This window comes from Rana temporaria, chromosome 10 (assembly GCF_905171775.1).
Source record: "Rana temporaria chromosome 10, aRanTem1.1, whole genome shotgun sequence".
NCBI classification, from domain to species: Eukaryota; Metazoa; Chordata; class Amphibia; order Anura; family Ranidae; genus Rana; species Rana temporaria.
The window spans coordinates 12,995,106-13,008,205 of record NC_053498.1 but is presented as its reverse complement, the minus strand read 5'-3'; the positions used below and the strand labels follow the sequence as shown (position 1 = coordinate 13,008,205).

Genomic DNA, 13,100 nt, shown 5'->3' with positions numbered 1-13,100 from the left:
ACTTGCGAGGGCGGATCTTAAAACACATAGGTTACACGGATCTAAAGATCCGCTAACCTTTGTGAATCTGGCCCATAGGTTACACGGATCTAAAGATCCGCTAACCTTTGTGAATCTGGCCCATAGGTTACACGGATCTAAAGATCCGCTAACCTTTGTGAATCTGGCCCATAGGTTACACGGATCTAAAGATCCGCTAACCTTTGTGAATCTGGCCCATAGGTTACACGGATCTAAAGATCCGCTAACCTTTGTGAATCTGGCCCTTAGAGAGAATATGGGCCTGAGAGTTGTTTCGCTACGCCGACTTAACTTACGGAGCAAGTGCTTTGTGAATACTGGCCTTGCCTCACTATGTTACGTCGGCGTAGCGCAAATGTGATGCGCTACGCCGGCCAAAAGATGCGCCCTCTTACGTGAATCTGGCCCTATATAAACATAAATAAATAAAAGAAGGAACTGCATTTCAATAAAATAGGTTCTAACTCATAGCTCCCAACTGTCCTTGATTTCGAGGGACTGTCTCTGATTTCGAGGGACTGTCCCTGATTTCGAGGGACTGTCCCTGATTTCGAGGGACTGTCTCTGATTTCGAGGGACTGTCCCTGATTTCGAGGGACTGTCTCTGATTTCGAGGGACTGTCTCTGATTTCGAGGGACTGTCTCTGATTTCGAGGGACTGTCTCTGATTTCGAGGGACTGTCCCTGATTTCGAGGGACTGTCTCTGATTTCGAGGGACTGTCTCTGATTTCGAGGGACTGTCTCTGATTTCGAGGGACTGTCCCTGATTTCGAGGGAATGTCCCTGATTTCGAGCAATGTCCCTTTGTCCCTCTTTCCTCCTCATTTGTCCCTCATTTTGGTCTGATCTATATAGTTGTATATAAAATGCACTTTTTATCTTTCAAAAAGTGTCTCCCAGTGCTAAACCTTTCATCTGATTTCTAAATTGCTGCATTTGTAAATTCCAAAAGCCAATATAAAGGAATAGTGGTGGTAAAAAAGCACTTGTGGGTTTAACCAATCTTGTTTTTTGTACAATTTTCCTTTAAGAGGGTCCAATCGCGCATAAAGACGGCAAGGGGTGTGTCCTATGCCTGCATACTTTTGTTGATAGGTGTCCCTCATTCCCATCTCAAAACATTGGGAGGTATGCCCACTGAGTGCTTTGCTTTCACTTACCCTTTAGAAATAACATTAAGAGTCCACAAGTCAATATGATCTTCACCCCCATATTCTTTAGAAACCTGAAAACACAAAATCAGCTATCAATGTCTAATAACCACTAGCCGACGCAATTTTTTACGGCGGCAGGTCGGCTCGGCTGCGCGAAATCACGTAATATTATGTCCTTTCACATTTCAGCCACTAGGAGCGCGCCCCCTGCTGGCCCCTCCTCGATCACCGCCGGGCACACGCGATCGCTCGTTACAGAGCGAGAACCAGGAGCTGTGTGTGTAATCATACAGCTCCCGGTCCTGTCAGGGGGAGAAATGACTGATCGCATACGTGCATTTTTTTTTCACGGTCGTGTGTAGGTAAGGCCGTTTTAATGATCGGGTGGAATTTTTTTTTTTTCTAGACCCTTAAAAACGTAATATTTTAGAACCCGAAAAACGGTCGTGTGTACGCGGCATAAGGCTTAGGTTTCTTAAAAGCAGGCCTCAGCACAGGCTTCCTGCTTGCTAGAAGTCGCCTTCCCAAGAGACAGATGCACGCCTCGCCTTCCTTTAACCACTTAAGGACCCCTTCACGCCGATATACGTCGGCAGAATGGCACGGCTGGGCACATCCACGTACATGTACGTGGCTCTTTAAGCCCAGCCATGGGGTCGCGCGCGTGCACGCGACCCGGTCCGAAGCTCCGTGACCATGGCCGCAGGACTCGCGGACCCGATCGCCGCTGGAGTCCCGCGATTGGTCCTCCGGGGATGAAGAACGGGGAGAGCCGTGTGTAAACACAGCTTCCCCGTTCTTCACTGTGGCGCTGTCATTGATCGTGTGATCCCTTTTATAGGGAACCACAATCGATGACGTCACACCTACAGCCACACCCCCCTACAGTTAGAAACACAAATGAGGTCATACATAACCCCTTCAGCGCCCCCTTGTGGTTAACTCCCAAACTGCAATTGGCATTTTCACAATAAACAATGCATTTTAAATGCACTTTTTGCTGTGAAAATGACAATGGTCCCAAAAATGTGTCAAAATTGTTCAAAGTGTCCGCCATAATGTCGCAGTCACGAAAAAAATCGCTGATCGCCGCCATTAGTAGTAAAAAAAAAAATAATAAATTATAAAAATGCAATAAAACTATCCCCTTTTTTGTAAACGCCTTAAATTTTGAGCAAGCCAATCTATAAACGCTTATTGCGATTTTTTTTTTACCAAAAATAGGTAGAAGAATACGTATCGGCCTAAACCGAGGAAAAAAAATGTTTTATATATTTTTGGGGGATATTTATTATAGAAAAAAGTAAAAAATATTGCATTTTTTTCAAAATCGTCGCTCTATTTTTGTTTATAGCGCAAAAAATAAAAAACGCAGAGGTGATCAAATACCACCAAAAGAAAGCTCTATTTGTGGGAAAAAAAGGACGCCAATTTTGTTTGGGAGCCACGTCGCACGACCGCGCAATTGTCAGATAAAACGACGCAGTGCCTAATCGCAAAAACTGGTCGGGTCCTTTAGCTGCCTAAAGGTCCGGGTCTTAAGTGGTTAAGTAGCTTTTCCCAGAAGGCCGTGCATGAAGCAATGCACCTTGGGTAGCACAGTAGCACTGTGGGTATCATAGTCTGTCAAACACCCGAGGCAATGGAGTCTCTATCTCCCTGCACTCCAAGTTCCATAATCCTTTGTTGTGATGAACGAAAACCGAACAAGTGGTGGCAGTATCACAATTGACCACCGGAGGGAGCTGAGTTCCTTCTCATTACTAACTGTAGTCTATCAGGCCACATTGCAAAGTGACACCTTGCTACACTAGTCCCTGAGAAAATTGGCTGCCATGAACCGGTCCCTGGTGCCAAAAAGGTTGGGGACCGCTGCTCTATAACTTACAATGATCGCGTATCTGCCTGCAATATAAATTTGTGTAATCCTCATGCGTGTCACAAAACAAAGAAGGATTGCTTGAAAACATCAACCTTGGCCTGTTACTTTGATAGCAAACCGGATCTTCTGCTCTCCCTCCTCTAGATGTCAGATGAAATATCTTACGGGATGGAAGACGTTACTTGTCTGATTGTAATTGGACACTTGGCTCAGTCTTTATTTCCTGTTCAGAAGCAGCTTTCTGTTGTATGTAATGGGTCAGGGGCCACTGATTGTTTTTTTTTGTATTAAAAAAAACAAAAAAAACAGCCAAGTGTACCTACAGTGCCTTGAAAAAGTATTCGTGTATGAGCGTCAGCACAGGGATTTGTGTGTGTAGAGACACATATAGGGAAGAGGACACATATAGGTAATGACTAAGTGCTAATATATGCGCAAAACAGTGGCGGCTGGTGCTCAAAATTTTTGGGGGGGCGCAATCGGAAAAAAAATTGCAGCCTCACTGTGCCCATCAAATGCAGCCACTGTGCCATCAATTGTCACCACTCTGCCATGCCATCAAACGCAGACACTGTGCCATCTATTGTCACCACTGTTCCATGCCATCAAACGCAGACACTGTGCCATCAATTGTCACCACTGTGCCATCAAATGCAGTCACTATGCCATGCCATTAAACGCAGCCACTGTGCCATGCCATCAAACGCAGTCACTGTGCCATCAATTCGCACCACTGTGCCATGCCATCAAATGCAGCCACTGTACCATCAATTCGCACCACTGTGCCATGCCATCAAACGCAGCCACTGTACCATCAATTCGCACCACTGTGCCATGCCATCAAATGCAGTCACTATGCCATGCCATCAAACGCAGCCACTGTGCCATGAATTGTCACCACTGTTCCATGCCATCAAATGCAGTCACTATGCCATGCCATTAAACGCAGCCACTGTGCCATCAATTGTCACCACTGTGCCATGCCATTAAACGCAGCCACTGTGCCTTGCATCAAACGCAGCCACTGTGCCATGCCATCAAACACAGCCACTGTGCCATCAATTGTCGCCACTGTGCCAATTGTCACCACTATGCCCTTTAATTGTCGTCACTGTGCCCCATTCATGCCACTGTGCCAATTGTCCCCACTGTGCCCATTGTCTCCACTGTGCCTATTGTCGTCAGACTCGTCACTGTGCCCTTTAATTGTCGCCGCTGTGCCAATTGTCCCCATTGATGTCACTGTGCCCTTCATTGCCGCTGTGCCCCTCCCCCCCCCCCCCCGGCACTTACCTTTACTGGAATCAGCCACCCACGTCCTCAACCCTCGCCTCGATGTCTTCTCCTGCCCTCAATGACGCTTCAGCCAATCAGGTTACCGGTAGCCAGAACCGGCCAACCTGATTGGCTAAGACGCCTGTCAGTCTTATCCAAGGAGCGCACATACCGTGCGTTTTCGAGGATAAGCTTCCTGGGGACCCAAGGGCTGTACTCGGAAAGCCTATAAGAGCGGCTGGACCACCAGGGAGTGCCCCCCGGTGCTCAATAGAGCAAAAAAACAAAACAAAAAAAAAACACCAATAAAAAAAAAAATAACACAATCGATGCCAATCAGTGCCCACAAATGGGCACTGACTGGCAACATGGGCACTGGCTGAAATAATGCCCAGCATAACCATCAATTGTGGGAACAAAATGATAAAAATGTCATTTAGGTACAGTGTAGCACGACCGCGCAATTGTCATTCAAATTGCGACAGCGCTGAAAGCTGAAAATTGGCTTGGGCGGGAAGGTGCGTACGTGCCCTCCCCGGTATGGAAGTGGTTAAAGTGCAAAAAATAAAAACCGCAGAGGTGATCAAATACCACCAAGAGAAAGCTCTATTTGTGGGGGGGAAAAAGGACGTTCATTTCGTATGGGAGCCACGTCGCAGTCGACGCAGTGCCGTATCGCAAAAAAATGTCTCGGTCATTAAACAGGAAACATTTTCGGTCTGTAAATGTTATTTTTTTTCAATAACGCAATCACCACCAAAGCATTATCAATACATTTTCAATCAATTTTAAAGAGTAAGAAAACACTGGGGTAGATTCAGTAAGCAATTGCGTCTGCGTATCCATAGATACGCAGCGCAATTGCTTAGTTGCGCCGGCGTATCGACTTTTCTGTATTCAGGAAGCTCGATACGCCGACTGCAGCCTAAGATATGACTGGCATAAGGCTCTTATGCCGTCGTATCGTAGGCTGCATTCTTACGATGGCCGCTAGGTGGCGTTCCCGTAGTGGTCAGCGTAGAGTATGCAAATTGCATACTCACGCCGATTCACAACCGTACGCGTGCCCTGCGTTCGCATTTTACGTCGTTTGCGTACGTCGGTTTCTGTGTAAGGCTGCTCATGCTATTAGCAGGGGCAGCCAATGCTAAGTATACCCGCGTCGCGATTTTTAAAAATTACGTTGTTTGCGTAAGTGAATCGTGAATGGCACTGGACGCCATTTACGTTCACGTTGAAGCAAATGACGTCCTTGCAACGTCATTTACCGCAATGCACGTCGGGAAAGTTTCCCGACGGAGCATGCGCACTACGTTCGGCGTGGGAACGCGCCTAATTTAAATGATCCACGCCCCCTACGGGATCATTTAAATTACGCGCTTACGCCGGGCAGTTTTCCAGAGCGCACGCGCAAAATTACGGAGCTACTGCTTCGTGAATGAAGCGTAGCGCAGGTAATTTACGGAGGCGTAGTGTAAAAACGGTACGCTGCGCCTCCGTAGTAGTGCGCGCCCCTACCTGAATCCACCCCAATGTGTATACCTCTGCAGGAGAAATATTGGATTTACTAAAACACCTCGGAATGTATAAAAAATGTCCTAAATCCAAAGCAACCAATCAGAATTTTTCTTTCTATGTTCTCAATGCTCCTAACCAAGGAAAGGTCCCTTCTTATTGGTTGCTACGCTCTCCTGACTTGCAGCACTTTACACATCATTGTTATTTCTTACATGAGAAAAAGATCCTCCAAGACATTTCTGTAAATCTTAATTCCTTTACCTGGTTTTCTGGAAGCTCCACGTCAGCGATTCCTGCAATTGATTGTCTCTTCTTCTCGGAGCTCAGCCACAATACTTGTGTGATGATGGAGCCAAGCGGAGGAGCTTTACCCTAAGTGCCCCCCCTCCCCCTCTCTGAGTTTCCTGCCGTCGCACTTCTATAATGAAAAGTGAAACAGATTTTTTTTTTAACCACTTAAGGACCCCTTCACGCCGATATACGTCGGCAGAATGGCACGGCTGGGCACAGGCACGTACCTGTACGTCCTCTTTAAGCCCCCATTCACACCTAGGCGTTTTGTCGCCTGTAGTGTGATGCCGCAGCAGCCCCGAGACGCTGGAGGGATGAAAACACATTGCCCTCTATGGAGATGGTTCACATCTCCACGCCGAACGCCGAACGCCGTACGCCTGCCTGAAAAAAAGTCCCGGACCTTTTTTTCAGGCGGCTTTCGGCGTTCGGCATAGGAGATGTGAACCATCTCCATAGAGGGGGTGAGGCTGCATTCACAATCGCGGTACAAAACGCCGCAATTTGTCGCCGCAATTTGCGGGACAAAACGCCGCGATTTTGTACGCCTAGGTGTGAATGCAGCCTAAGTGCCCAGCCGTGGGGTCGCGAGCGCGCGCTCGCAACCCGGTCTGAAGCTCCGTGACCGAGCCCGCGGACCCGATCGCCGCCGGTGTCCCACGATCGGTCTCAGGAGCTGAAGAACGGGGAGAGGTGAGTGTAAACACAGCTTCCCTGTTCTTCATCGTGGCAATGTCAGTGATCGTCTGTTCCCTGATATAGGGAACGACGATCACTGACGTCACACGTCCAGCCCCTACAGTTAGAAACACACATGAGGTCACACTTAACCCCTTCAGTGGTTAACTCCTAAACTGCAATTGTCATTTTCACAGTAATCGGCGCATTTTTATAGCACTTTTCGCTGTGAAAATGAGCAGGCTTCTCAACTTTAATGTGACATGTTATTTTGCTTAGGGCCCCAGGGAGGTCAAGAACACACTGAGGGAATACACAATTAACCCCTTGATCGCCCCCTAGTGTTAACCCCTTCCCTAGCAGTGACATTTATACAGATATCAGTGCATTTTTATAGCTCTGATCGCTGTATAAATTTCAATGGTCCCAAAAATGTGTCAAAAGTGTCTGATCTGTCCACTGCAATGTTGCAGTACCGCTAAAAATCGCTGATCGCCGCCATTACTAATAAAAAATAATAATAATAAAAATGCCATAAATCTTTCCCATAGTTTGTAGACGCTATAACTTTTTGTCCGATGTGCCGCAGTCACAAAAAAAAAAAAAAAAAACGCTGATCGCCGCCATTAGTAGTAAAAAAAAATGTATTAATTATTAATAAAAATGCAATAAAACTATCCCCTATTTTGTAAACGCTTTAAATTTTGCGCAAAACAATCGATAAACGCTTATTGCGATTTTTATTTTACCAAAAATAGGTAGAAGAATACGTCTCGGCCTAAACTGAGGAAAAACATTTTTTTTTATATATATATATTTTTGGGGGATATTTATTATAGCAAAAAGTAAAAAATATTGCATTTCTTTCAAAATTGTCGCTCTATTTTTGTTTACAACGCAAAAAATAAAAACTGCAGAGGTGATCAAATACCACCAAAAGAAAGCTCTATTTGTGGGGAAAAAAGGACGCCAATTTTGTTTGGGAGCCACGTCGCGCAATTGTCTGTTAAAGCGACGCAGTGCCGAATCGCAAAAAGGGGCCAGGTCCTTAACCTGCATAATGGTCCGGGTCTTAAGTGGTTAATGTATGCTTATCCAAACAATAGAAGATCTGTGTGATAGGTTGTGATTGTTATGTGTTCACTGAATACAGATGGGGTGTTGAGGTTCCAACTTTGGTGATACATCGGTGAGACGTTCCCTGGAGAAGAAGACACTTCTCTGCCGACTTATTATTTCTTTATAGGCAATTTCATAATTTGGAAAAAAAAAAATATATATATTAATGCACTCATGTTGCAAAAAAAGAAAAAAGTTTTTTTTTTGCATAGAGGGCCCGTGTTCTGTGCACGTTTCCAGCACCACGTTCAAAACGCACAACAGTTGCGATCTTCAGCAGGTGTCAATATTAACCGCTTCAGCCCCGGACCATTTTGCTGGTCAAAGACCAGGCCACTTTTTGCGATAACTGACAATTGCGCTGTCACACGACGCGGCACCCAAACAAAATTGACGTCCTTTTTTTCCACAAATAGAGCTTTCTTTTGGTGGTATTTGATCACCTCTGCGTTTTTTATTTTTTGCGCTATAAACAAAAATAGAGCGACAATTTTGAATTTTTTTTTTTCATTTTGCTATAATAAATATCCCTCAAAAATATACTGTATTTATTGGCGTATAACACTCATGCCGCGTACACACGATCATTTTTCAGCATGAAAAAAAAAAATCGTTTTTCAGCATGTCGAAAAAACAAAGTTTTCCCAACTTCATCATTAAAATGGCCTTGCCCACACACCATTGTTTTTAAAAACACTAGGGGGTGAGGAAGGGGTTAAATGTATTCCCTACATTGTGTTCTAACTGTGGGGGGAGGGGGGGTGACTGGGGGAGGTGACCGATCTATGTCCCTATGTACAAGAGACACAGATCGGTCTCCTCTCTCCCTGACAGGACGCTGTCTCTGTGTAAAACGGCAATGAGAGATGATCTCATATGTTTACATATGAGATCATCTCTCATTGGCCGCACAGATCGCATCGCAAACGGCCACTCTGATTGGCCGTTTGCGGCGAACTGTAATTGGCTGTGTCCAAGGGACACGGCCAACACAGAGTTTCTCCGCTGCGCACTCTGGAGCGCGTGCGGGGAACGCCCTAAGGGGCGGACGTCAATTGACGTCCAGTTGGATTTTCAGGTCCGCGCTGTAGCCGTCATTCGACTATAGCGCGGGTCTGAAGAAGTTAAAGTAACGCAGTGCTGTATGGCAAAAAATGGCCTGTTCATGAAGAGGGGGGTAAAGGCAAAATGGTTAAACTTTTAAAAAAAAGTAAAAACGATTGTATTCTACCATTAATGGGGGGTTTTCCAGAAAGTGCTTTATTTATTGAGGAAGCTAAAAGACACTTTGTTCTTTTTTTTTTACTGTAATATAAATGAAATCGGAATGGGAAATGCTGTGAATAGAAAGGGAGAATCCAATAGAATGAAAAGAATGGATATTAACTGAATCTGAAGAGGAAAACAACTGAAAGATTCATCACAATGGGGATTTCCAAACATATTCATAAATACATAAATCTTTTAGGATGTGCCATTGTGATTATTATGGGATGTGTCTGTTGATTTATAATCTGTCTTTAAAATATCTTCTAAATATTTTGGGGCAGATCCACAGAGCAAGTACGCCGGTGTATCTACTGATCCGTACTTTCAAATTTCCCACGTCGTATCTTTAGTTTGAATCCTCAAACCAAGATACGACGTCATCTGGGTTAGATCCGACAGGCGTACGGCTTCGGATCTTAGATGCAATACTTCGGCGCCCGCTGGGTGGAGTTTGCGTCGGGTATGCAGATTAGCGATTTACGGCGATCCACGAACGTACGCGCGGCCGTCGCATTTTCTAACGTCGTCTCTAGTCGGCTTTTTCCGGCGTATAGTTAAAGCTGGTATTTTGCGGCGTATAGATAGACTTGCCATGTTACTGTAAGTATGGCCGTCGTTCCCACGTCGAAATTTTAATTTTTTTTTTTGCGTAAGTCGTCGTCGTTAACTCACGTCTAAGTTCAAAAAATGGCGTTGTTGCGACGTCATTTCGCGCAAAGCACGGCGGGAAATTTCTGGACGACGCATGCGCAGTTCATTCGGCACGGGGACACGCTTCATTTAAATGAAACCCGCCCCCTGGATCGCCGATTTGAATTCCGCCGCCAGAAATACACTATGCCGCCGTAACTTACAGCGAGAAATCGTTGAGGTTTCGAAATTCCGCCAGGTAAGGTACGGCGGCGTAGCGTATCTCTAATACGCTGCACGGATCCAATTCTCTCTGGATCTGGCCCTTCATTTCTATGTATGGAAATTCCCCAGCTCTCATGTGTCTCAGTCACTTCCAGTCTCTATGAAGGTGATGATGTTGGAAAAGCAATTTTTTTTTTCACACAAATAGAGATTTCTTATGTTGGTATTTAATGAGGGTTTTTATGTTTTGCTAAACAACCAAAAAAAGATCAAACATAAAAAAAAAAAAAAGCAATGTTTTACAATGTTTAAATTTTGCAAACGGGTAATTTTTCTCCTTCGCTGATGTGCACTGATATGCAGCACTGATGAGAAGGCACTGATAGGCATGACTGATGAGGAGGCACTGTTGGGTACTGATAGGCGGCACTGATGAGGAGGCACTGATTAACAGCACTGATGAGTCTGCACTGATATACAGGACTGATAGGCGGCACTGATGAGGAGGCACTTATACATCTGCACTGATATGCAGCACTGGTAGGTGGCACTGATGAGGAGGCACTGATACATCTGCACTGATGAGGAGGCACTGATAGGCATAACTGATGAGGAGGCACTTATGGGCACTGATAGGTGGCACTGATAAGAAGGCAAAGGCACTGATTGGCACACTGATGAAGAGGCATTGATTAGCAGCACTGATGAGGAGGCACTGATTGGCAGCACTGCTGAGTCTGCACTGATATGCAGCACTGATTGTCAGCCCTGATGAGAAGGCACTGATAGGCTTCACTAAAGAGGAGGCACTGTTTGAAAGCACTGATGAGTCTGCACCGATTGGCAAACCTGACGAGGAGGCACTGATTGGCAGCACTGATGAGGAGGCACTGATTGGCAGCACTGATGAGTCTGCACTGGTGTACAGGACTGATAGGCGACACTGATGAGGAGGCACTGATAGGCGGCACTGATGAGTCTGCACTGATATGCAACACTGATGAGAAGGCACTGATATGCAGAACTGATGAGGAGGCACTGATAGGTAGGACAAATGAGGAGGCACTGATATGCAGCACTGATGAGGAGGCACTGATTGGCATGACTAAATGATGAGTCTGCACTAATGGGCACTGATAGGCGGCACTGATGAGGAGGCACTGATTGGCATGACTGATGAGTCTGCACTGATTGGCACTGACAGGCGGCACTGATTTGTGCCACTGATTGGCAGCACTGATAGGTGGCACTGATAGGCATGAATGATAAGTCTGCACTGATGGCGGCACTGATAAAGAGGCACTGATTGGCAGCACTGATGATGAGGCAATGATTGACAGCACTGATGGGCACTGTTGGGGCTGCACTGATATGCAGCACTAATAGGTGGCACTGACGAGGAGGCGCTGACTGGCAGCACTGATGGCCACTGATTCACACTGATATGCAGCACTGGTCGGCACTGTTGGGGCTGCACTGATGATCAGTGCCCTAATTATCAGTGTAGATTTCCCCTTCCATGCTAGCTGGTTACTGGCTCCCTCCTCTCCTGATGCTGTGACAGCAAGAGGAAAGGAATGCTGATAACTGGCAAGTGTGTTTACATCGTGATCAGCTGTCATTGGACACGGCTGATCACATGGTAAAGAGCCGCCGTGATTGTCTCTTTACCCTGATCTGCGATCAACTGTGTCTGAAGTACACCGCAATCACAGGGATTGTAGGGGGTGGGGTGGGGGGGGTTAGAGGCGTGGTTCTGGGGAGACATCAATAGACGCCCTCCTAGAACTGGACAACCGCTCTGTGGACATCATTCGGCTACGGCGTGGTCAGCGGATTGGTTAACTTAATATTGACACCACTGCAGATCGCAACTGCAGCGCGTCCCGGGAAACGCGCACAGAGCGTGAGTTTCCCGCACCGTACGTGGTCGCGATGAAATGCAGTGTGACTGACACCTGTGAAAATCGTCAGTTAAGATTTTTTTTTAACGTCTGTTGTCAAAGGGTTAAATAAAATCAAATTGCCCAAAAAGCACTAAACTTTAATTTACTTTTTATTCTTTTTATTTTCAAAAGTTTAGGTACAAATCAGAGATAATTGGGGATACCGCGGCTTGAATCACATCCACGGACGACTAAACTTTAATCTTTATGTTCTCCCGATGGAATACGTCTTCAGTAATAACAACATTTACCTAACCCCCCCGGCCCCCGGCATTATCACATTAGTTTGGATGCAAATACTTTTCGGCACAATTACTGGAAGTGTTTGTTGGCGTCTGTCCATGTCTTAGATCACAAGTCTCCAAACGTTCTAAACACTCGGCCAGATTACTGTCCTTCAGATTTTGAGGGGGGCAAACTGTGGCCGAGGGGGGGTCAATGTCCCGGCATCAGCAAAAGTAAACTGTGCCTCAGGCCCGGTGGTCATGGGAGTAAAAAAAAAACTACATAGCACCTCTGGTCAGTAGGAGGAGGAATAGTGCCCCATTGTTGGTATCAGTTGGATGAATAGTGCCCCATCATTGGTGTCAGTGGGAGGAATAGTGTCCCATCATTGGTGTCAGTGGGAGGAATAGTGTCCCATTGTTGGTATCAGTGGGAGGAATAGTGTCCCATCATTGGTGTCAATGGGAGGAATAGTGTCCCACCATTGGTGTCAGTGGGAGGAATAGTGTCCCATCATTGGTGTCAGTGGGAGGAATAGTGTCCCATCATTGGTGTCAGTGGGAGGAATAGTGCCCCATCATTGGTGTCAATAGGAGGAATAGTGTCCCATCATTGGTGTCAGTGGGAGGAATAGTGTCCCATCATTGGTGTCAATAGGAGGAATAGTGTCCCATCATTGGTGTCAGTGGGAGGAATAGTGTCCCATCATTGGTGTCAATAGGAGGAATAGTGTCCCATCATTGGTGTCAATCGGAGGAATAGTGTCCCATCATTGGTGTCAGTGGGAGAAATGGCACCCCATTATCGGTGTCCGTGGGAGGAATAGTTAAGTAGATTCAGTAAGAGTTAGGCCGGCTTATCAGTAG

The 13,100-nt window shown here is 46.0% G+C and overlaps 1 protein-coding gene across 1 annotated transcript in view; it reads right to left on the bottom strand.

The window, feature by feature from the left end:
* Positions 1 to 1,265, bottom strand: part of LOC120916161 (B-cell receptor CD22-like) — a 78,514-nt gene extending 77,249 nt beyond the window's left edge. Inside the window, exon 1 of the mRNA XM_040326982.1 lies at positions 1,183 to 1,265. Coding sequence (XP_040182916.1) covers positions 1,183 to 1,234 — 52 coding nt within the window. The 5' untranslated portion in view covers positions 1,235 to 1,265. The remainder of the gene's footprint in view (positions 1 to 1,182) is intronic.
* Positions 1,266 to 13,100: the final 11,835 nt, after the last annotated feature.